A 24,739-nucleotide genomic window follows, 5' to 3' on the forward strand; every position below is an offset into this window, starting at 1 on the left:
GAAATGACCAAGGAGGACATTCTAGGTTTTTGTCTGTTTTCATGTACATTAATCAGTGTTCTTGGTTGTGAACAAGACATATAAACTGTGGCCAAGAGAAGCAGGAGAATAATTTTTTTTAATATAAATTTATATATTTATTTTGGGGGCTGCGTTGGGTCTTCGTTGCTGCGTGCGGGCTTTGTCTAGTTGCGGTGAACGGGGGCTACTCTTCGTTGTGGGGTGCAGGCTTCTCATTGAGGTGGCTTCTCCTGTTTCGGAGCACGGGCTCTAGGCGCGTGGGCTTCAGTAGCTGTGGCACGTGGGCTCTAGAGCGCAGGTTCAGTAGCTGTGGAGCACGGGCTTAGTTGCTCGGCGGCATGTGGGCTCTTCCCAGACCAGGGCGCGAGTCTGTGTCCCCTGCATTGGCAGGTGGATTCTTAACCACTGTGCAACCAGGGAAGTCCAAAGCAGGAGAATTTATTGTAAGGATTGCCGGTACTACATAATAAGTGAGACACCACCACCGGGTCCACCACTACCACCTCCACTAGTAGATACTGCCGGTGTCTTAAAGACCCCACCACCAGGGTGAAGTTTAACCTGTCCCTTTATCCTTGCACTGCCTGCTCAAGCTTCAAAGTTCCAAACAGGAGCATCTGACTGGCCAATCTGGGTCACACACCCCGGCCCTAGATGCCAGGGTTTGGGAGACCAAGTCCCCAGTGAGCTCCCATAGTGGGAGAAATGGTCCTGAGACTCACACAGTGCAGGAGTCCCCCCAAAAGAAGTGAGGTCTGCATGCTGGTCAGCCACAGAAAAATGACAGGTGTCCACTACATCACAGCTCAATAGAGTCACATCTGTAAGCTTTGATTATACATCATTTATAAAGATGGGTGAAACTCAGTCCCTGTAGTCATAAACCCAGGGTCCTAAATGGAGCAGACTTATGATTAATGGACACAGGCTTGTTATGAATTCCTGCTCTAAAAGCTGACAAACTTTCCAGCCTAGATTAATCAGTTTTAATCAGTTAGCAGGTTCCTGCTTCTTTACCCAAGGCAATTTTAGAAGTTGCGGTTGAGCACTGCACGCTAAAGGTATGTCAAAATTTCTGCCGCCAGCACGATTAACCCAAAGGAACTTTCTAGTCTTGATCAAGTTTCCATTCCCCTCCTCAAGCCTCCCACCTCAACAAAGCAAGATGATGCCAGGCATTGCTACTTCTTAGCCCAGCGGTTACTCTTGAACTCTAGGGACACAGCTTCAGACCTTGGACCCCGGTTCCCTGCAGAAGGACTTCTGGGATGAGCCCGGTCAACCTCTGGTTTATGGCGGGCAGCGGAGCTAAGGAGAGGAAGGGCCAAGACCCATACTGGAAGGGAAAGCTCTTCTTAGTAAATAATGGTGACCCTCCAGGCAATATACAGGTTTGAGACTTGCAGAGGGCAAAGTGGGGTATGGGTGGGTAAAGTGGAGGTCACAGCAGGAGACTGCCTCACCCCAAACAGAAGCAGTAACTCCACGGAAGCCATGAAAAAGTACAGCACATTCACCTCCTGCAATCTATTCCACATATATAGCTGCAAAGTACGTAAACATATATGTACGGGAATGTTCACTAAAGCATTGTCGGCAAACACACACACACACACCAAAAACTGTCCAGCTATAGTTCAATATATTACTGTATAACCATACTATGGAGTACTACGTGCCTATTAAAAAAAGAAGTGATATATAAGTAGATGCAATCATTTTGTAATAAATTGAGAAAAGCAAGTGGCAGAACAGTTGGCACAGTACGATGATTCTGTTTGTTTTTAAAAAAGGGACACATAAGTAGGCTTATGTAGGAGTAAAAACTGCTGCAAGGGTAACCTAGAAACAGTGGGAATTAGTGGGAGGGGGCAGGGAATGAGACCTTTGCTTTTCACTCTATACCCTATTTCTGTTTAAATGTTTACTGTGAGTTCACAGTCTATAAATAAAACAAACTAATTTAAAATGTTGTAAAAGGGGAGCGTAGCAAGAAAAAAAGAGTAAAATTGGCCAGTATCAAGCAGGAGTCAGAGCTCAGAAAATAATTTTTTCCTCAACAAGGCTGCACACCTAAGCCTGAGGGAAGGCAGGCATCTGACCCCGAAGAACATTTCCCTGCTTGCAGGCCCAAATGGAAAACCATCTCTGTCTGTATCTTTTCCTTAATGTTCCTCAGAGCCAGGTCTGTGCTCAGCTCAGGCGGGTTCCTACCTTCTGCCACTTCTCCAGAAATCTGGATGAGCTCTTAGGAAGCTGAGTCATGGAGAGGCACGCCCTGGGCCTCACACCACAGCCAGATTCAGCAAGCGTAACTGAGGGAGGGATGGCCCTCTCTCCCTTCCCCACCAAGAATTCAAGTGTTATAAAAGCACCACACTAGCTGGGCCTGCTTGGTTTGTGGTCCTGTAATTACGGGGTGGTGCTGGTGGTAACGGTGTAGCCAATGGAAACTAGTTTGGAAATGACTGATCTTTAGAAGAGAAAAAGAATGACCAGACTTTACTAATGATGCTAAGTAGCTTCTGTGTCACCAAAAGCAGCCCCGAAACAGTCCATATTGTAGTTTGCATGACAAGGAATGGGGAGGGGCATGAGGATGAACTTAGTAAAGGGCCCCCCAAAGAAAGAAGGAGCTCTCCCTCACCCTCCCACTGCCACAGGGGAATCTCACTCCATAAAACCTGGTAGAAACGTAGCCACGGATGCCCAAAGGGGAAGGACTGGGGTGCATTAGCTAAAGCTGGTCTAACTCACAGCTTTTCTTCCCACCACTTCCCAAAGCCCCAGATCTTCCAGGCTGAATTCTCCCCTCTTCTTCTCAACTCTTCTGGTCTTCTAAGAGCTAACTCCAATCCCTTCAGCACGGAAAAGTGAGGGACTGAACCACTTTCCCCCTTCACCCCGCCCCCTCCCCGACACTAGACAATGGGTAGGGCCTGGTACCAATGTTTGTGAGTCAGGAAAACGTCCATTTTTATCCCGGTACCGCAGGGAAACTCCCAGTTCAGACTCCCAGGGACAAGGGTGGCTGGAGGAGATCCAAGCTGCGCCACGGGGTCAAAGCGACCCACCTCCAGTCGGCAATCACCAAATCCCGCCTGGGCGGCAGGCCTAAGGTCTTCCTCCACTTTTCACTCAGATGTGGCACCGGCCCGTCTTCCGTGTAACCCACGCAATCACCCAGGCAGGAAGGCCTGTCCCAACTCCATCCCCACCCCTCTTTATCCCCATCCCCGGGGAGATTCGGCCCTTTTCGCAGCACTTGAGAAAGCTCCTGCAGTGGCCTTCCCTCGCGCAGGCCCTTCCCCAGACCCCTTAAGGGGAGGCTCCTTCGGACTGTCCCCCAACAGCGCGGGCCCAGCCCTGTCCTTGTTCAACTTGTCTTTTGAGGACCCCGGGCCGCCACCTCCAGCCCAGCCCTCGGCCAGGGGGCAGCGGTGCGGGGGAAACAGCGCGACCCTGCTCGGAGCGCGGCCGCCCCATTCTCTTCCCCGGGACCCAGTGGGTCCCGGCCCGAGGAGCCCCCGGCCGCTATGAGCGCACAAAGCCCGCGGCCGCCGGAACCCTCGGCCCCGCCGCGTTCGGCCGCTGGATCCTGACACCCCTGGGGCCCCGGGGCCCGAGCCGCTCGGCGCGCTGCGCTCCGGCCACCAGGTGCGGGGAGGACGCGCCGCAGCGCCCGCCTCGGAGCCGCGCTGGTTAGGTAGCTGGGGGGACCGGAAGGATGGCGAGGAAGTAGGAGAGGGTTTCCTGAGATGAAAGATTACTTCCGTCCGGGCTCTGGCCTCTTTCTGGAGCCGGCTCGTTGGGGGCTGGGGAGCGGGGTGCGCGGGGCTCGGGGGCCGCGCTTTGCCACCTGCAGCGCCCGGGGCCGGCGGGACGCGCTTGGCCCTGTCGGGGGCTCACGTGGGGGGGGATCCTTGCAGGTGGGAGTCGAGAGCATTTCCTAGCGCCCGAGCCATGGTGGCCAAACAGCGCATCCGGATGGCTAACGAGAAGCACAGCAAAAACATCACCCAGAGGGGGAATGTAGCCAAAACCCTGGTAAGGCGGGGGCGGCGCTGACCGGGCGGCGTGGGGCCGGGCCCGGGCTGGGCGGGCGCGGGGCCAACCTCCCCCTCCTCAGCGCCCCGGGCTGCCCCTCCCGCGGGGTCCCGCACGGTGGGCACTGAGGGCCGGGCTCCCCGCGGCGCGGACTTGTGCTCCCTTGAGCGGAGAGGGCCCTGGTTGGCCGTGGCCCCTCTGGGAGCGTCTACTGGGGCTACCGCGGAGGCGCAGAAGGCCCTCCCCAGAAGAGAACTGGGCCTTTGTCTCCAGGAAAGACGAAAGTCACATCCTTCAGGGAACAGTTAAACCAACTGCTTGACGCCGGGGCCTGGAACCTAGTAGGTGCTAGCTCGGTTTTGTTGAATGAATGAATGAATGAATGAGTAAAGGGAGGCCCTTTGCCACGTCTCCCTCCTAGGCTTCATCCCCTGCCCTCCATCCCCAACAAACACACCAAGATAAGGTTTTCTTTCCTGCCCCTTTGTAATGGTCTCCGTGTATAAATTGGGGATTAGGGATGCTATTCAGCCGGTATTTCCCTCCATCCTCCTCTTTGGCCTCTCCTCCAGTGAGGCCCCACACCACTCGGCGAAAGTTTAAAAGCAACATTCCCCTTGTTCACCTCATCAATTCCGGCTCATCCTGATAGTATGTCCCAGAACTTTAGAGACTAGCTTATTGCCAGGCATTCTGCACCTCCAAAACCGTAGACTAAAGCTTTATAACAATGCTTACGTAAAATCTCTGCCTTAAGTACAGGGTTTTGTGTGTGTGTGTGTGTGTTGTTTGTTTGTTTGTTTTTAGGAAAGCAAATGATCTTCAACAGACATTGCCAGGCCCGTGGTCCTGGACATTCAGAGGCAGCCCTCGGATGAGTTGTTGAGTCGTGCTGGTCTCCAAGTGTATGAGCAAAGGCGCATGGAATCTATTATCCCAGACACTTCAGTGGAAGTTCAGCTGAAACTTGAGGTTTGGCTGGAAGAGCTTGCAGACTTGCTGAGGCGGTTGCCTTTAGCCAAAGGCATGAAGCTGGTTTGCTTAACTGAGCACAAAGCTGGATCTGCAATCTCTACTGCAGAACCAAGCAGTTCTATGGAAGAGAAACAGCATCAAATTTAGGTCTTTACAGGCAGCTACAAGCTTAAGTTGTGCTGGAAGTTCTCTCATTTGGGAGTTACATCATTTAGTTGTTCTTGGGCAGCAAAACGCCAATATGCCATTGAATTGGAACTATTTTTCACGTAGATCTCTGTTTTCCCTATTTTTACTCAGAAAAAAAAAAAAACAACTTGCTGTCCAAATTGACATCGAAAAACAATTTTTAATGGATGTTAAAGTATTCGGGGATTATATCCCTAGGAGATCACTTCTTCCCAGGATATCATACAGACTAGCTGATTTACTGAAAATTTCTAGTTGTGTGGTTCCTTTTAGTGAACTGAAAAAACAGAGGTCACTTAATTCTCCTCAGTTGACAACTGATCTGACTGCAGAAGTAACGACAAAACAGAAACCGCTTTGCAGAGCTGTTTTACCCATTAGGCTTGATAAAGTCAGTGTCTGCCACTTCTAGCTTCTCAAGACCACTAGAAAATGTTTGGTACCTGAAACAAAAATGATTGGCTCCCAACTAAGAAAAGAAAATGGAAAAATTGGAGGAAAAGCTGTTTAAATATCTAGGAAATGTAGTCAACTTGACTGCAGTTCAACTTAACTTTCAGGGATATTTTCAAATTATGTTTAATGTATGGTCTGAATGGATTTTTAATAGGTTCTGATATACCATGGAGTGGACCCTTCAGACGTGCCTGGCGCCTATGAGTGTTTCTAAATGGTCCTACTAACTTTGTAATGAAAGTTTTCCAAACCAAGCCACAATGTATGTTTATTTTCCCTTGGTTAGAAAGGCTTTTTGGTTAACTTTATTGTAAATGGATCAGTCTCCAAAAAGAAAAATGAAATTCTCTTTCAAAAAGAAACACTTTAAATCTTAAATCTCATTTTCCTAATTAGAGATCAAACATGATTATACTTTGAAGGAAGCAACTTGTTCAGAATGAAATTCAATAAATGCAGACACATGAACAGATTCTAACAGAAAATTCAGACGAATTGTTCAGAAATAAACTCCTTTAATTGTATATAGATGCTTGGGTATTTCATTATCAGCTTACAGCTGTGGAGTAGATCAGTACTGTTCTCCCAGATAACAGAAATGGAATAATCATTGCATGATTATACAGTAGTAAAATCTTCAGAATGAAAGGGCAATTTAAATGTCAGAGTTCCGAGTTACCCTGCTGGTATCTTATCACAGGGAAAGCCACCCTCTGCATCTTGGAGCCCAGGGAGTGACAAATTCCTGTGGGAAACGAACCATGTCATTTGCAGGATTCTACTGCTTTTCTTACCTTTCCCAGCAATAGATTCAGGCTTAGGTGAATTGTCCCAACAGATCTGTGCTGGGCACTGCTTCCCCAAAAACGTAACTCAAAGCTCTCCAAAAACGATGTAGTGGTATCATGACCAGGCAACGAGTTCTTGAGCTCTGAAAGTCCACAAATAATATCGATTCACTGTGGAATGTCATCAAAAAGGATTTTGTGTTATCAGGATGCAAGCTCTGTATCCTGATAATTTGAGTTTTTCTGCAAAGGAAAAACTAAATGACTCCGTTTGGTATCTGCATGAGACCAAAAATCCATCTACAAGCTCCTGGATTCACTTATTGACTCTGCTGGAGACAGAACTAGATGAATTTTTTCGTTTAGCATCAGTGGGATGACCGCAACAGAATTTGTTTCTGGTCAACCCTCACAAGTGATTAGGAAGTTGGCGAAGGGGCAGGGGGTGAATGTCACACGCTGTTCAGGTAATTTTATTTAATACCCTATTATTTACTTGCCCTGATCTTGACCTGGTCATAAGTGCCAAAGAATGACACAGTACAAATGCTGATTATGGTTATCCTATGCAATTATTTAAGACTGAGTTTGTCTTTCTTCTAGTCAAAAGAAACCATCTATTCCCTTGCAGTGAGATTTGCCACCGTACAAGAGTGTTGGTAGATACAAGTGGTCAAGGTCGGAGAAGTGAGTGGTCTTAATCCTTAGATTCTACCTGCCACTAATCCGTACTTCTCTAGTTAGAGAAATGCTGGAATAACCCTGTCACCAATTGGGGAGTATTAAAAGAGCCAATATCCTTCCTAGACCCTTTCTTCACTCTAGCAGACCTAAGACATGGTATTTAGTGGGGCTTGTATGCTTATTCATTCTTCGAAGAACATTTATTAAGCATCTATTGTGTTTAAGTTCTGGCCCAGACGTTGCTATACATTGATATATGAAAGAGACACAGTGCCTGCCCTTGCAGGGCTTACAGTCTGTGGAAAGACAGACATCAAACACAATATCACAGGAATAAACATCGAGATACAAACTGTGATAAATGCTATCTAAAAAAAGTACTTGGTGATTTAAGTGCCAAGTGAACTCAACTGAGGTAGAAGAGAGAAGGTTCTCTGAGAACGGAACAGGTAAGCTGAGAACCGAAGAACCGTTGCCTTGTCTATGATAAAATAAGTTCTTTAACCTATGTTGGCCACAGCCTATTTGGGGCTCATGTCAGTGAGGGAATATTTAGTGAGTTCTTCATTTTTCTTCACTCTACCTTCTCCCTTTTCACTTGAGAAATTCCCCACATTTTCAGATGCCTTTCTCAGAAAATCATGGTTTTCCATTGATTGATTTGCTTGTAAGGACCAAGCCTTACCTGCACACAGACCCAGAGGAGTTGCAGAGGGACTTCCTCTGACGTCTGTGCTTTTGGCTTGAGAAGAGCAGGCGGTACGCAGGGCGGGTCCGTGTGGGAACCACAGTCCCCTTATGCTTCCCGGGGGTGCTGAGATTTCTCCCAAGCATAAGCGTCATTGAGAATTAGGAGGTTTATTACAAAACGCCGCTCGCCTCATCTCCATACACAGCTGCTGTGGTGCGTCTACTGTTCCCAGGGTTTCCACGGCAGGGGCTTCCCAGGTTTTTAGCGCTTAGAAAGTTTTGAGAAAATGGCTGTGCTCTGTAACCCTGCTTGGGAGCCACGGATGCAGGAATTCAAGATGAATCTGTTGGAGGAAAATCCCCTGGCTCCGTAAAGAGGGAGACCTAAATGTGAATCCCAGCTGTTGTCCCAGTTAGCAAACCTTGAGCCTCAGGTGGAGGCCCCTTGATGGAGATGATAATACTGGCCTTGCGTGGAGTTGTGAGTGCTAGAGATCGCGGTTGCTGGCTGCTTTCTAGAGCGCCTGGCATGAAGTGTGCTTTCAGCCGACAGAAGCAATGATTAGTAATATCATTTTTGGCTTCCCAAATCACTGTATTGGTTTGTGTATTTATACCTCATCGGTCCCCAGAATATTTAAGAACCACCCAGTTCATTGAATTACAGGGGTGTAAGTAAGGTTATTGATGAATTTTTCCAAACCCATCTTGATCCCTTAAAATTGACTTTGTTTGTCTAGATCTGCCCGCTGGCATTGAGACTGGGTCTGTCTCATTCACAGAGGTGTCTAGTGACTAGCCATACTCAGTAAATGCTTCTTGAATGAATGAAGCTAATCTTACTTTCTCCCATTCCCTTTCAGAGGCCGCAAGAAGAGAAATATCCTGTGGGACCATGGCTGTTGGCACTGTTTGTTTTTGTTGTCTGCGGCTCAGGTATGGGTTTCTCGCTGCCCTTATATCCCATGGTCTCCTTTGTCCTATAAAAACACATGTTTTATTCTCAAGGTAAATAGACAAAAACTATATTGGTCTGGGATTCAAGTTAATTGCTGCCCGAAGCCTTCATCTTAATAGGTTTTGATTTCATTGCCATCCCAGCAAACAGAGTAGAGACAGAACTGATGTGCTATCAAATCATACTCATAAAATGATTACAGTGAGCAATTAAATTGGCTGGCTACACTTCAGAGTTCAGTTAAAGCTTTCTCTGAAGACCTAACCTAAAAAGGGCATTTGGAACAGAAAGCGGAGCACCTGTCTGCCTGAGATAATCCACATTCCAGAGAGAAGGAGAGGCCTTATGCCTTAAGGGAAGCTCTGCGGAGGTGCTGGGTGAAACAGAGCCGTTGACCTAAGCCTCAAGGTGCAGTCACCTGATGCTGGAAGGTGGCAAGTTAAGAGAGCTTTACTCTCACACACACACACACACACACACAGTGCAGACTTGACCAGAAGGATCATGCAGTTGTTTCTAGTCGACTTCTGTAATTGGGAGCCTTGACTTAATTCCTGGTCCCCATGGGTTGGGTCTCTGAAGTACTGGTGAGTGGAGGTCACTTCTATCAACAAGGTAGGTCTTTAGATGTTCCCAACCTCCATCTCCTCACTGTTGCTGAGGGCAGGGAAGGTGAGGAGTACACATCTTCCTGCAAAGATCTAAAACTCCCAGGAAGACGTCATTCCTCCCCAATGGCAAGAGACGCCCATGACTAAAGGTGCCTCTGACCTTTAGGAGACCACTCTTCCGAGGAAATGAAAGCTCTTAGGAGGAAGGAGGGATCCGATGGTCTTGGCACTATTGCCAAACAAGCCTTTGTGTTAGGCTCAGTTTTTTGTTTTTTGCGGTACGTGGGTCTCTCACTGTTGTGGCCTCTCCCGTTGCGGAGCACAGGCTGCGGACGCACAGGCTCAGCGGCCATGGATCACGGGTCCAGCCGCTCCGCGGCATGTGGGATCTTCCCGGACCGGGGCACGAACCCGTGTCCCCTGCATTGGCAGGTGGACTCTCAACCACTGTGCCACCAGGGAAGCCCCAAGGCTCAATTTTTTAAAGTTGATTCCAAGATGAGAGAAGATCTTCCACTCCAAGAAACGAAAGTGTACACCATCCCTAAAGATGTGTCCTCAAAGGGAGTCTTTTGTCCAATACAGAGATCCCTCATCTTTAATAGAGTTTACCCAGCCACTGCTGGAATACTTCAGGAGCGCTCACTCCTTCAAAAAGCCTATCCCAGGGCTTCCCTGGTGGCGCAGTGGTTGAGAGTCCGCCTGCCGATGCAGGGGACACGGGTTCGTGCCCCAGTCCGGGAAGATCCCACATGCCGCAGAGAGGCTAGGCCCGTGAGCCATGGCCGCTGAGCCTGCGCGTCCGGAGCCTGTGCTCCGCAACGGGAGAGGCCACAACAGTGAGAGGCCCGCGTACCGAAAAAATAAAAAAAAAGCCTATACCATTTCTGTGCAGCTCTGATTCTATTGGAAACATCTCCCCTCCTTTGAACCACACTGTGCTGTCTTCTTGGTAGTTCAGGTGTGGACGCCGAAAATCACACAGCTTAGACTCTTCTGCTTCTGAACGTCTTGACTCTTCGGATATTTTCAAGATGACTGCCTAGTGACTCCTTCTACAAACTCAACTTCCCTAGTTCTCTCAACCTTGTCCTCATAAGATGTAGTTTCTAGACCCTTCTGTACATGCCATGACTCTCTTAAAGTATTGCATTTGCAACTGCAGAAGTTGGTCTAGAAATGGTGCAACTGCTACAGAGATAGTAGGTCTGTCCCTGCTTTTTGTCTCATAACCCTGCTTTTATTAATATGCCCCAAACAGTTTATTTATTTATTTATTTAACATCTTTATTGGAGTATAATTGCTTTACAATCTATGTTAGTTTCTGCCGTATAACAATGTGAATCAGCTATATGTATACATATATCCCCATATCCCCTCCCTCTTGCATCTCCCTCCCACCCTCCCTATCCCACCCCTCTAGGTGGTCACAAAGCACCGAGCTGATCTCCCTGTTCTGTGCGGCTGCTTCCCACTAGCTATCTATTTTACATTTGGTAGTATATATAAACCCATGCCACTCTCTCATTTTGTCCCAGCTTACCCTTCCCCCTCCCCGTGTCCTCAAGTCCATTCTCTACGTCTGTCTTTATTCCTATCCTGCCCCTAGGTTCTTCAGAACCAATTTTTTTTTTGGATTCCATATATATGTGTTAGCATACGGTATTTGTTTTTCTCTTTCTGACTTACTTCACTCTGTATGACAGACTCTAGGTCCACCCACTTCACTACAAATAACTCAATTTCATTTCTTTTTATGGCTGAGTAATATATTCTGTATATGTGCCACATCTTCTTTAACCATTCATCTGTCTATGGACATTTAGGTTGCTTCCATGTCCTGGCTATTGTAAATACAGCTGCAGTGGACATTTTGGTACATGACTCTTTTTGAATTATGGTTTTCTCAGGGTGTATGCCCAGTAGTGGGATTGCTGGGTCGTATGGTAGTTCTATTTTTAGTTTTTTAAGGAACCTCCATACTGTTCTCCATAGTGACTGTATCAATTTACATTCCCACCAACAGTGCAAGAGGGTTCCCTTTTCTCCACACCCTCTCCAGCATTTATTGCTTATAGATTTTTTGATGATGGTCATTCTGACTGGTGTGAGGTGATACCTCATTGCAGTTTTGATTTGCATTTCTCTAATGATTAGTGATGTTGAGCATCCTTTCATATGTTTGTTGGCCATCTGTATATCTTCTTTGGAGAAATGTCTGTTTAGGTCTTCTGCCCATTTTTGGATTGGGTTGTTGTTTTGATACTGAGCTGCATGAGCTGCTTGTATATTTTGGAGATTAATCCTTTGTCTTACAGTTTATTTTTAATAATCATAGCACCTCCTAGACTTACAGAGAGCTAATGGCCAGCGAGGCCCCACCAAGCTCTTCTTCACGTCAACTTTCTGCAAGCTTCAGAGATGCATGTCCGTACCCTCCCATCTAAAGTTGTCCCCTATCTGCATCACACATTGTTTTATTTTATTCATGGCCCTCATCGACATTTGAAATTATTTAATTTGCTTACTTATTATCCATTTCTCTCTACTAGGATATAAGCTTAGGGAAGACAGTATTTAACTTCCACTAAATTTTTAGATACTAGCACAGTTTTTAGCACATAAGGAGTGGTTAATCTCATTGGCTAGATGGATGGATGGATGGATGGATAAAACCAAATATTCCCCATGCTGTAGATATTAAATAGACTTTTTTTTAGACCTAATATAAAGCTCCATGAACATTTCTATTTTAATTTCATTGTTGGTTGTTAAGCTGTTTTTCTACAGAGTAGCCATAAAGTATGGAAACGTAGAAGAACATAAATAATAAATGGCTTACTGATACTGCATAATAATGTACAGTATGGTTAGTGATGTTACATGATGCAGTCAGTGTATTGCCCTGCATTAGCAGTGCATAGTTCAGAGCACTGTGAAAAATTGCAATGGGGCTTCCCTGGTGGCGCAGTGGTTGAGAGTCCGCCTGCCGATGCAGGGGACATGGGTTCGTGCCCCGGTCTGGGAAGATCCCACATGCCGCAGAGTGGCTGGGCCTGTGAGCCATGGCCGCTGGGCCTGTGTGTCCGGAGCCTGTGCTCCACAACGGGAGAGGCCACAGCAGTGAGAGGCCCGCGTAATGCAAAAAAAAAAAAAGAAATGAAATTGAGTCATTTGTAGTGAGGTGGATGGACCTAGAGACTGTCATACACAGTGAAGTAAGTCAGAAAGAGAAAAACAAATACTGTATCTTAACACATATATATGGAATCTAAAAAAAAAAAAAAAAAGGGTTCTGAAGAACCTAGGGGCAGGACAGGAATAAAGACACAGACTTAGAGAATGGACTTGAGGACACAGGGAGGGGCAAGGGTAAGCTGGGACAAAGTGAGAGAGTGGCATGGACATATATACACTACCAAATGTAAAATAGATAGCTAGTGGGAAGCAGCCGCATAGCACAGGGAGATCAGCTCCGTACTTTGCAATCACCTAGAAGGGTGGGATAAGGAGGGTGGGAGGGAGACGCAAGAGGGAAGGGATATGGGGATATACAGGGATATACGTATGCATATAGCTGATTCACTTTCTTATACAGCAGAAACTAACACAACACTGTAATTCAATTTTCTCCAATAAAGATGTTAAAAAAAAAAGTTATCTACGTTTTCAGGCTTTATGGCCAAACTGTAGATTGTTAGATCTTGAACCTTGAGCCTTTCATCTAATTATCTCTCTCTCCCAGCTTTATGGTTTCTTGAAAGTATATTATTCGTCCAAGGCACTGATAAAAGTCTAGATTTGGAGAAGCCCACAGAAAACAATTAGAGACAACTCCCCTCAGGTTGACTTTGAACCTCTCAGCAAAACTCCTGCAAGCAGCCCTCGTGTCTTGAGGGTCGCTGGTGTGCATGGCGCTGTGCAGGCTTTGGAGATACAAACTCCTTCAGGGGGCAGCTGGCACTGGGGAGACAGATAAGGAACATGTCGTTGCTCCCAGGAAAAGAACACTTTGACAGCAGAGCACCCGGAGGGTTTGGCAAGCGTGGACAAGGGACCGTCTTAGTGCGTTCGGGCTGCTATAACAAACTACCATAGACTGGGTGGCTTGAAACAGCAGAAATTTATTGCTCACAGTTCTGGAGCCTGGAAGTCACATTGGGGTACCAGTGTGGTCGGTTGGGGACCCCTTTCCCAATCTCAGACTTCTCCTTGTATCCTCAGGTGGCATCCACACGTGGTAGAAGGGGCTAGGGAGCTCAGTAGGGTCTCTCTTATAAGAGCAGTAATCCAACTCATGAGGCCTCCGCCCTCAGGACCTAATCACCTCCCAAAGGCCCCGCCTTTCTACCACCATCACATTGGGCATTAGGATTCCAACATGTGGAGCTCAGAAAACACAGTCAGACTATATCAGGGCCTTCTAACTCATACTGAGCAGAAGAGAAAGTTTCCCAGAGAAGGCGCAATTTGAGCTGAGTTTTGAAGGACAAACAGCCAGACAAAGGGAAGGTTATTCCACATGAGGGAACACAGCATGACAAAGGCACAGAGGCCTGAGATAGTAGGACAGGCTCAAGACTGGCCAAAGCCCAGTCACAGGGATCTGTGAGCCTCGGTCATCACGTAGCCCTTGTTGTCAGGAACTAAATAGATACAGGGCTGGTGGGGTTTTTTTGTTTTTTTTCTTTTTGGGCTTCAAGATACACAGTAACTGGGGCCCTCTCCGGTCTGTGCCCTTAGGTAGCATATAGGAGAGGGGGAAAAGCCAATAAGTCATTTAGTCTGGCTTGTTTTTCTCCAACCTGTTCTAGTTCTCAATATCCATCCTTTCCAAAGGGATTAAAAACCTTCCCTAAATTACATCTTAATTAAAATTTTGCCAGGCTTATTGGTTCACATAGTAGGAACTGTATCTTTCCCCCCGTTTGGGTAAATTGGGACATTTGCTGACAACAATCTTTTGGAATCTTCCCAGTCTCCATTAGTTTTTTCAGGGATCGAGTACATTGTCTCTGCTATCCTCTCTGTTGGTTTGTCCAGGGGCGTGAGATGGGAGCCTGCAGGGCCTGGAGATTTGGACTTAAAGTGGCCAAAAGGACACACCCCTTACTGGCATACTACATCCCCTGCCTGCATGTCTGGTGCTCTTCTAAAGACGCTTCTTTAAATCTAGTTTTAAGACCACTAGCTTCTATGGAAAGGCTAGACATCAAACGGGGAGTTGGGTCCTCTTAACTTTATCCTCTGTTAACATGCCACCATGATCCCCAAGAAATGGACCTCCTCCTTTTTAAAATCATATCTAAAAATAATCCACCACCAGCTCCCTTTTTGTCTTATTTTCTTTCCTTTCCTTTTTTTTTTGCCAACTTTAGCATTTTTTTTGCAAGCTTCAGCTCAGGCCAAGCTCTGTTCTCACAGAAATGTGTCACTCTTCTCAGTTCGTCCTTGGTACTGTGCCCTTCCTTCTATCTTTGTCCGTGTCCTTTTCTAAACCAAACACGTCACGAAAAACACAATAGCTCCTTTAGATTCATACCCGTTGCCACGTCTCTGGGATTAGTCAAGATTCAGTTCTTGCAGCTCCTACTCTCCCTCCTGAGTTCCTCCCTTTTCAGAGTCGCAGACCATAGGCTCCTACCTATCTTTTTTATTTAATTTATTTTATTGAAGTATAGTTGATTTACGGTGTTGTGTTAATTTCTGCTGTACAGCTAAGTGATTCAGCCAGCTGCCTATCTCTTCTCTTCGTTTAAAAGAATGCGATTATGACCACCTAGAGGGGTGGGATAGGGAGGGTGGGAGGGAGACGCAAGAGGGAGGAGATATGGGGATATATGTATATGTATAGCTGATTCACTTTGTTATACAGCAGAAACTAACACACCACTGTAAAGCATTTATACTCCAATAAAGATGTTTAAAAAAAAATGCGATTTCCTCAAATCTAACTCTTCCCTTTATCAGTTCCTCTGCTTTACGTAATGAGCCTCTCGGTGCCTGGATGATTGATCCCCTTACCACTGCTCTCTCTCGCTTCTGTTCCACTTTTGTAGCACAAAGTAGGAGAGATCCGCCCCATCTAGCGTCCTGCCATCATCTGCAGTGTGCACAACAGCACCTTCACCCCTGCCCTTGCCTGTCACGCTCGCACAAAATGCACTGGAGTCTGTGGTGGGATTTCCATACCTCTGCAGACATACCCCTTCCTGTCCCTGTCCAGCGAGTCCCTTTCCTTTGAACAGGATATACCCGTGTGCCAGGCTTAAGTTCCATTTCACCAAGTCCCTGGGATCCCTCTGAGGTCATTCGCCCTCTCTGAGTTCATGTGCTTAGTTATTCATACTTTGTAGATCTTTATACAGACAGGAAAAATATGAAATCTTCTAATAGTAGTGAAGATGTTGATCACTGATCTGATTCTCTTACTTTCGTGACCTCACTCTATTAAACCCACTTTTCTAATCGACGGTGGGCTGGGCAAAGTGTTCTTTTTTAGAAATAGTGTCACATAGAAAACAAACTTATGGTTACCAAAGCGGAGTGGGGAGAGGGGGAAGGCATAAATTAGGAGTTGGGGATTAACAGATACACACTACTGTGTATAAGAAAGATAAACAACGAGGACCTACTGTATAGCACAGGGAACTATATTCAGTATCTTCTAATAACCTATAAAGGAAGAGAATCTGAAAAAGAATATATATATATATATATATATATATATATATATATGTATATATATACTGAATCATTTTGCTGTACACACCTGAAACATTGTAAATCAACTACACTTCAGTTTAAAAAATTATAGAGGGCTCCCCTGGTGGTGCAGTGGTTAAGAATCCGCCTGCCAATGCAGGGGACACGGGTTCAAGCCCTGGTCCAGGAAGATCCCACATGCCGCGGAGCAACTAAGCCCGTGCGCCACAACTACTGAGCCTGCGCTCTAGAGCCCGCGAGCCACAACTACTGAGCCCACGTGCTGCAACTGCTAAAGCCCGCACGCCTAGAGCCCGTGCTCCCCAACAAGAGAAGCCACCGCCGCAATGAGAAGCCCGTGCACCGCAACGAAGAGTAGCCCCCGCTCGCCGCAACTAGAGAAAGCCTGCGCGCAGCAACGGAGACCCGATGCAGCCAAGAATTAATTAATTAATTAATTTTAAAAAATAAAAATTATAGAAATACTGTCAGTGTACCTAGGGTAAATAAATTTTCAGGTGAGGCAAGTCACAAGGAATGCAGGTTTTATCTGTTTTCCTAGTATCTTTGGGGAAAAAATGCAGAATGGTAAAAATGTTGACCTTTAAGTATAGTTTCACTTATGGGTCACCCTTACTCCATTTTACGTGGCAAAACAAGTTAACAAACCTCCAAGAGGTTACGGGACCCCATTATTATGGGGAGTGATGTGTCACAGCAGACTCTTGACCCCTTCCTTCTCGGCTTCTTTCCTCGGCCTTCCTTGTTCTCCACACATGCCTTTTGTGCCAGCAGTGGTGGTGCTGATAAGAGCCAGATAACGAAAAGGAAGGAAGAGGAACCAGGGCAGCAGTGAGGGCCCAGCACACAGGCACCCAGAGCCCCCGGCACAAAAACACATGTCCAGGGAATGCCCACCCCTCACCAGGGAGACCCCCCGAGATCCCAGTCCAGCCCAAGTCCATGGTTGTAACCAGTCAGAGGACATTATCTAAATACTAAATACACCCCCCTTCAGAGGAAGGAAATTCCCACTTTCCAGGATTGCAAAAGGTCTCTTAGGCAAGACGCTTCTTTGAAAACTGACCAACTGGCAGAAAATGGATAAGAGGCTTCAGAGGGGAGGATAGTTTGGGGCTCCGCCAGATGTGGGTTCAAAGCCTGGATTCGCTAGGTTTCTGCTGAATAACCTTGGACAAGTTCATTACTCTCTCTGTATTGATTTCCTTATCCATCCAACGGGGATAGGGGGAGCCCCTCCAGAGGTTGTCCTGATACTGGATAGTTCCAGGGACGTAAGTGCTGGCCCACAGCACGCTTGAAACCTGCAGCTTCAGTCACCACCATCTCTGTCCCCATCGCCCTCACGTAAAGTAGTGGCACCATGAATGGGACTGGTGTGTCATGGACGCTTTAAGCTCCCATTGCCTTCCATCCTCCCAGGCCACGCCTTCACCTGGCAGGCTCAGCCACTCACGTTGGTCTTGACCTTCCAGAGAGCTGTAGACCCCGCCTCTCCACTCCCAGGAGAAGTGTGAGCAATTTCAGTGATAACACTCCCAGTGGGTGAGACCATGTTCCCATGATAAAGCATCAGAATCTTTCAGACCGACCCAGGCAGGAAAAAGGAAGCGCCCAGAGGTACACTAAAATCAATGAATAGGGGTTTGTACTTTAAGTTGAATATGAGAAATAAACTAAGTTTTATTCGCTTAAAGCAACCCAAATACACCACCGTTTTGCTATTTAAAAAAAAAAAAAGTTTTCTTTGTGAGATGCAAAAGCTTTTGAGACATGGAATTGTCCAGATAGGACATCTCAGGGCCATATCTTGCTTCGTCTGGTTTAATTTGGAAACTAGCCTTATTGTTGTTAGCATTATATACATTTCATCAGAAATCTAAAACCTGTTTCTTAGTCAGATACCTCTTCTGGGTCCCCTCAGATGATTATTGCAAACAGGCCAGAAACTTTTCTTGTTCAGATCCTGACCCAGGACTTTTGCTTGGGCCTTTTTCACTGGTTGCATTTGTCTTTATTTGATCTCCTAGGACCCCAGATTCACACTGAAGCCCCAAGGGTTTAGACACCCCCCTCTTAGAGACTTGGCCGTTTTTATAAAAATATTATCTTCCACTTCTGCAGGTGGTGGGGCCTCTTTCCAGATAAGCAGCTCGTCCTGACTCAGTCCCCGGTTTCAAAGCCTGCCTCTTTAGAGAACTGTTTGATAGCTTCTGAAGAGTACTTGTTTTTATCTTGAGACTCAGAGACAAGCGTGACCCGGAATGTCCGTCTGAGGCGGCAGAGATGCCGTCGCACAGATACGCCAACTGCTATCTGCGCGAGACACTTGCTGTCTGCGTGTGCTTCCCCGGACCGTGGATGAAGCCCGTCCTGCTGGTTGTGCCCACAGCCCTCGGCCCTGGGTTTCCCTCTCCCTTTTGTCCTCATCTCTTTCAGGAGCCTTGTGGAGAAGGGTTCGGAGGCCTCCCCAGAGCTCTGTGATGAGTATGCCGCTGTGCATCAGTAATGTCTGACCCGAACACGGCAGTGACAGCAGGGTCCCAACGCTGGCCGACCCATCTTATAGTGTCAGTGCCACAGTGTTCACAGGACAACTGTCTTCAGCATTTTTGACTTTCCTCTCGGACTAGAAGTTTCACCTGGACTCAGTGACAGTAGGTCTTTCCCTTCACATGCAGTTGACCAGACAGTATGTTAGCGCTTACATGTGTCTCGTGATCCTGTTGCATCATTCACCTCTCCTGAGCCCAGGTGTGTCCCTGAGTGTGGACAGGAGGCAGCAAGCTGAGAGCCGTCTTCTCTGTCCTCATCCCTCATGAAGGTTCCAACCGGGGTCAATGGAACCACCATTTAATCCCCATGATGCTGTGATTCTCAGAGGGAAACTCTTACACACCAGCCACACCCCACCTCCCTCCCTCAGACTTCTTCTCCCTCATCCGTCCCTCATTTCAATTGCATTTCTCTCTCTCTGGCCGAACCTGATACTCACTTCCTAATTAGAGATTATGTGAATTTTAGTCATTCTTGAAGTCTGGCTTTTCTTGAAACTGATGAGCTTATATCCCCCATCAAAGGGAAACCTCTAGGGGAAAAGGATTAACCAGTGACTTATTTCCTTCCTAATTTTCTATAGTTTCCAATTTTGTCAATAAGCATATATTACTTGTATAATCAGAAAAAAATAAGTGTATTTTGAGAGCAAAATTGCTAAACTCTTGGTTTTAGCCTTTTCTTTTTTTTTTCTTTAAAGCAGTAGACCTTTCTTTTTTTTTTTTTTAGAGTAGTAGACCTCTTTGTTCAAATCTTAGAGGGAAACAAAAGAAAAGCTGTTCTGGTTGAAGCAGGATCTCTCATGTGTCTGTGTTTATGTCTGTGTCTGTGTGTGTCTTTGTATGATGTCTGTGTGTGTTTGTGTATGTGTATGTTTGTGTGTATCTGTGTGTGTGTTCATGTGTCTCTGTTTGCATGTGTGTGTCTGTGTGTATTTTTGTATGTGTGTTTGTGTGTGTGTGTGTATAGGGGTGCCTCCTGTGTTGCTGGATATACTGATTTTTTATCATCCCCAGAAGGGAATACACATCTGGACCCTCTTTGCCCATCAAATAGGAAATTGTGTCCGGCCCAGCGCTGGCCTCTGTGATTCCAGAGTTAAGGCCTTTCCCAAAGAGCCTACTAGGTTCCTTTGGCACCATCAGTTGTGAGTAGCTGCACTGTTTCTGGGCAGGGACGTTCCCTTTGTTTGGCAGTTAACAGACTGTACTCTTCTCCTGTATCTGGTAGGCACTCTGCCTGCCGGGGCAGGACTGGGGAGAGATAACGTGTCACAGGCTGGACCGTTTTTCAGGACAACCTATTCAGAACAGATAAGGAAAGTGATTCCCTGAGATGTTCTAAGCTGGGCCTGAATGCCTCCTGTCCTCCCGGCCTCCTGATTCAGGTGGTCCAGTGGTCTCCCTTTATGTCTGCACTGGAGGCCTCTCCGTTTCTGGAAGAGCCCACAGCCCCACCCTCCCTAGGACTGGCTGTTTTGTTAAGGATGCTGTGGAGGAGGGACAGGACTAAGTGCTGTGTGAACCAGCTCCAGGGACAGCCTCCTTGGGTTGGAAACCCGGCTCTGCCACCTACTAGCCGTGCAGCCTTGTCCAAGCTACTCACCCACACGCCCACTCCAAGCCTCAGTGTCGTCCATTCTTAAAAGGGATAGGATCCTACCTGAAAACTCCTAGGATCCTCATGAAAATCAATCCTGAGGATGAAATGAGACAACGCATGCCACACGTTTAGTGGAGTCCTGGTAATAGTTTTACAAATGTTTGTCGTTATTGTCATTATGTTGACGGCCCTTAGTTGCACTGTCTCCTTGCCTCTCAACCCCCCTGGCGAGGTGCCGACCAAGATTCTGAATGCTTGCAAGGAAAGAAAGCTAACATTTTGTCCTTTGTGATGGGGAGAAAACTTGGGGGAGCAGAGCTCTGAGATACTGGGGAAGCTGCAGGAACCCCAGCTCCCACCTGGACAGGGAGAGGGCAGGGTTTGCCGGCCAGAGGTCAGTGGTGTCACCTCTGCAGGGACAGCTAGAGCTGGAGCCTCTTCTCTCCTTCTAGAAAGAACTCTTTAGAAACTAGCCAATGGGGGCGAGCAGAATCTATTCATACAACGATTTTGGCTACCGTTTCTTGAGTACTTATTCTAATGCCAGGTCCTACACTTCTATTTCCTTTTCTCATCACACAGTCCCTACAAAGAAGCTATGGTACTCATTTTTCCAAATCACAAAACAGAGGTTCAAAGAGGAAATCAACCAGCATCCCGTAGCTAAAAAGAGAGCTAATACCCAAACCTAAACTCCAAACCCATCTGCCTTCTATTATCCTATTATCCTTCTCTCTTACCATTTCCCCCAAAATACCATGGAGCAGATTTTCCACCAACTTCAGGCCTCTAGCATATGACTGTGTATTGAAAAGAACTCATGTTAAAACATCTCCTACTTTCCCTGCCAGAAAATGTGCGTTGTCCAGAGATTCCAGATGGACGGCCATTCTCGGTCTGCTCCCAGGTGGACAAAACCCTGACCCAGCCACGGGCTGCTTGTTGACTGGGCCACCGGGGCACTCCATCACCTTGCTCTGTCCTGGACACTTGCTCCAGGACAAATTTGAATTCACCGTGTTTGCAGGTCGACCACATAAGCACTGGCCTTTCCTGGAGACTGCCTGAACTATCTTGAAATTGTGACACCCAGAGGGAGTCACAGCCCCAAGATGCAAGTTTGAGGAACTCAGCAGCCCTGGAGCAACCTTTCCATTCCACCACAAAGGAAAGCTTGAGGACATGCGTCTGCTCTGGAACTCCTGCCTCAGGATCTGAGATGCACGGTCTGGAAAAGATGTCTCATCAGCCATTGGCTCCCTCAAGGTGACCTGCGGCCTCGCTTGTCATGTGCTTCCCTCTGCCCTGGGGCCCTGCGCCCCTGGGGCCCTTTGGGTCTGTGTATGGTTTCCTTCTCGGAAGAGTGCTCTGCTGTCTGCCATCTTAATGTGGAGAGAGCATCCCATTCTTTGCTAATACGATCTCTCTTTCCACAGTGCCCTGCTGCCCTCACCTATCCCTGGCTTCCCTCTCTTTACCCTCTTCTCCATCTCTGGAGAAGCCATGGGGAAGTGACATCTTGCCTTTGACTATCTTTGTGCTAATTCTTTCAGGGAGCTTAATGACCCACCTTGGCGATGTCTTGTCTCCTAACATCTCTGCTCTTTTTTCTCAAGGCCCAGACTTTTCTTACCAATGCTTTCATTTTTTAAATTTTTTCAGTGAAAAATAATCAAAGTTGTGTGAATTCTAGAGTCGGCTTATCCTCCTAAAGGATGTTCCTCTGGCCTGTCTTGATCTCTCTTCTCAGCAACTCCCTTGATCTCGCTTATCGTCCACCATTTACTTTCAATAAAGGTGGTTTTCGGAAGGCCCCATTGTCTGGCAGGGTTCCAGCTTTCTGACAGTCTCCTAGGGGATCCGCTTGTGTCATCTCTGTGTCCTTTGGGCACTCTCAGTTGGCTGGGGTGGGGAAGTCCCCAGGGAAGCGTGGATTGGGCTGGCCCAGCTCCCGGCCTTAAGGGGTTTCTGTTCTCGACTTGTGACTGGACTTCCCCTCAAGAACTGAGCTCTTGGAGCAATTGAATCTCAAGGTCGCCATTTGATGCTGATTCTTTAGGTCTGAAGAGTAATCAGTTGAGTTTTTTAAAATGTATTTTCCTCCACGCTGTTTGCAATTTTTCACCGTTCAGTCCTTCAGTACATTTTTACTGAGGACCTACTATGTGCCCAGTGCTGAGCTTAGGCCCAGGGGTAGAGCTGGGGGCAAAATCATCCCTGCTCTCCTGGAGCTTGTGGTCTCGTGGGGAAGAAAGATGAGTCAAACAAATAATTATGCTGCAACATGTAAAATTTCAGGCATGAAAATGTTTGAAGGAGAGGAACATAGGGCCGCGAAAGCATAGACAGGCCAACCTTGGAAACATTGCGGGTTCGGGTCCAGACCACTGCAATGAAGCTAATATCGCGATAAAGCAAGTCACGTGAGATTTCGGTTTCCCAGTGCACATAAAAGTTCTGTTTACATCATACTGTAGTCTATTAAGCATGCAGTAAATAGCGTTATGTCTAAAAAAAAGGTATACATACCTTAATTTAAAAATGCTTTATTGCTGAAAAACGCTAACCATCATCTGAGCCTTTCAGCGAGTCCTAATCTTTTTGTAACAGTAACATCAAAGATCACTGATCCCAGATCGCTGTAACAAATATAAAAATAATGAAAACGTTTGAAATATTGTGAGAATTACCAGAATGTGACACAGAGGCACGAAGTGAGCAAATGCTGGTGGAAAAATTGTTGCCCATAGACTTGTTACACACAGGGTTGCCACAAACCTTCAATTGGTAAAAAAAAAAAAAACAACAAAAAACCAAAATGCAATATCGGCAAAGCGCAATAAAACGAGGTGTGCCTGTAATGCAAAGGGCTGGTGTGCTCTAGGGAAGTGGTTCTCAAAGTGTGGTCCCTGGACCAGCAGCCTCAGCATCAACTATGAACTTGTTAGAAATATACATTCTCAGTTCCCACCCCAGACCCACTGGATTAGAAACTCTAGGGATGGGGTCCAGTGCCTGTTTTCAAACATTTTCAGGGGATTGTGAGACATAAGTTTGAGAACTCCTGCTTCAGATGGTCAAAGACGGCTTCTCTGAAGAAATAACTTCTGAATTTTGAAGTAAAACTAGGCAATAGGGTAGGGTGGGGAAAGTATTTCAGAAAGAAAGAATGGCGTGTGTAAAAGCCCAGTAGTAAGAGCAGGGAGCTTTTAAAAACAGGAGGGCTTACCGTAAGAGAGGAGGAGAGTGGAGAAGGTGAATCTGGACAGGTTGCCAGGGGCCAGGAGATGCAGGTCATGGAGGCTTCACCAGGGATTGGGCAGTAGAATGCTTCTGGTGTGTTAGAAACTCAAGGAGGGCACGATCTCACTTGTTTTTATTTAAAGAATAATTCTAGCTACAGTATGGAGAAAGGATTGAAGGCGTAGCAAGAGTAGACCAGTGGAGGTCACCGCAGGAACCAGGGGAAAGATGACGGTAACTTGGACTAGGGTGGTTTCGGGAAGGATGGAGCGAAAGACACACAATCACGCAATTATTAGGTAACGCCCACAGGTCTTGGTCATCCATCAGAGGTATCAAGGATGACTCTGGCATTTTTGGTGTACGTGCAAGATGGAGGAGGACGATGCCAAGCTTGGCAATGGGAAGAGATCATGAGAAGGTCCTGTTGCATTTGACGTGCCTTTGAGCCACTTGTGTGTAGGTGTCAATTAGGTGGTGGAAGGTGTAGGTCTGGAGCTCCGAGGAGAGGTCGGGGCTGGCAACACACATTGGTGAGTCATCAAAAGCTAAGTGGCAACTGAAATTGTGGGCCGGGATGAGATCACCTGGGAGAAGGAATGTAATGAAGAGAAGAAAGCCAGCCATGCTCACTGCAGAACTTCAACATTCTTGTTTACTGGTCAGGAGGAGTTAGGATGACCCCATAAACCACGTTTAGTGTAAAGAGCCAAAGAGAAGACGGAAAACTAGAAACTAGGAGAGTGGTGCGTCCCAGAGGCCAAGGGAAGAGAGTTTCCAGGAGGGAGCGCTCAGCGAGGGTAAGTAGGGGTGTATGACAAGAGGCAGCGTCCTTCAGGACGCTAGTTGGATTAAGTGACATGGAAGGGCATTTGTATCTTTAGCAAGAGCTATTTCGCTGGAGTGAAGAGAGAAGCTAGAATGCAGTGGAATGAGGTGGAACCCAAAGGTAAGGAAATGGAGAAAGTGAGGACGTAGACAGCGTTTTTGGAAATGGTTATAAAGAGGAAGAGGACACCTGTGGCTGGGAGACATGGAGTCAGGAGGGTTGTTCTGGTTGATTTTTGAGTTGCAAGTGCTTCTTGCATGTTAAACCCTAAGAATTTCATTGAAAGGGAACGGCTGAATAAAAGAGAGATGTGATCGTCTCAGGTTACCAAGGACCAGGATCCTGTACAGGTGGGAGAGTGCG

At 46.8% G+C, this 24,739-nt stretch overlaps 1 protein-coding gene across 1 annotated transcript; it reads left to right on the forward strand.

The window, feature by feature from the left end:
- Positions 1-3,963: 3,963 nt before the first annotated feature.
- On the forward strand, positions 3,964-18,655 carry SERP2 (stress associated endoplasmic reticulum protein family member 2). Its single transcript, XM_027116116.1, has 5 exons — positions 3,964-4,068; positions 8,714-8,786; positions 16,286-16,315; positions 17,569-17,659; positions 18,586-18,655. Exons 1-5 carry the CDS (start codon positions 3,985-3,987, stop codon positions 18,653-18,655), a joined length of 348 nt encoding a protein of 115 aa, XP_026971917.1. The 5' UTR covers positions 3,964-3,984.
- Positions 18,656-24,739: the final 6,084 nt, after the last annotated feature.

The sequence above is a fragment of the Aethalodelphis obliquidens genome, unplaced genomic scaffold, assembly GCF_003676395.1.
Source record: "Aethalodelphis obliquidens isolate GAN/ISIS:26980383/991018 unplaced genomic scaffold, ASM367639v1 scaffold16, whole genome shotgun sequence".
NCBI classification, from domain to species: domain Eukaryota; kingdom Metazoa; phylum Chordata; class Mammalia; order Artiodactyla; family Delphinidae; genus Aethalodelphis; species Aethalodelphis obliquidens.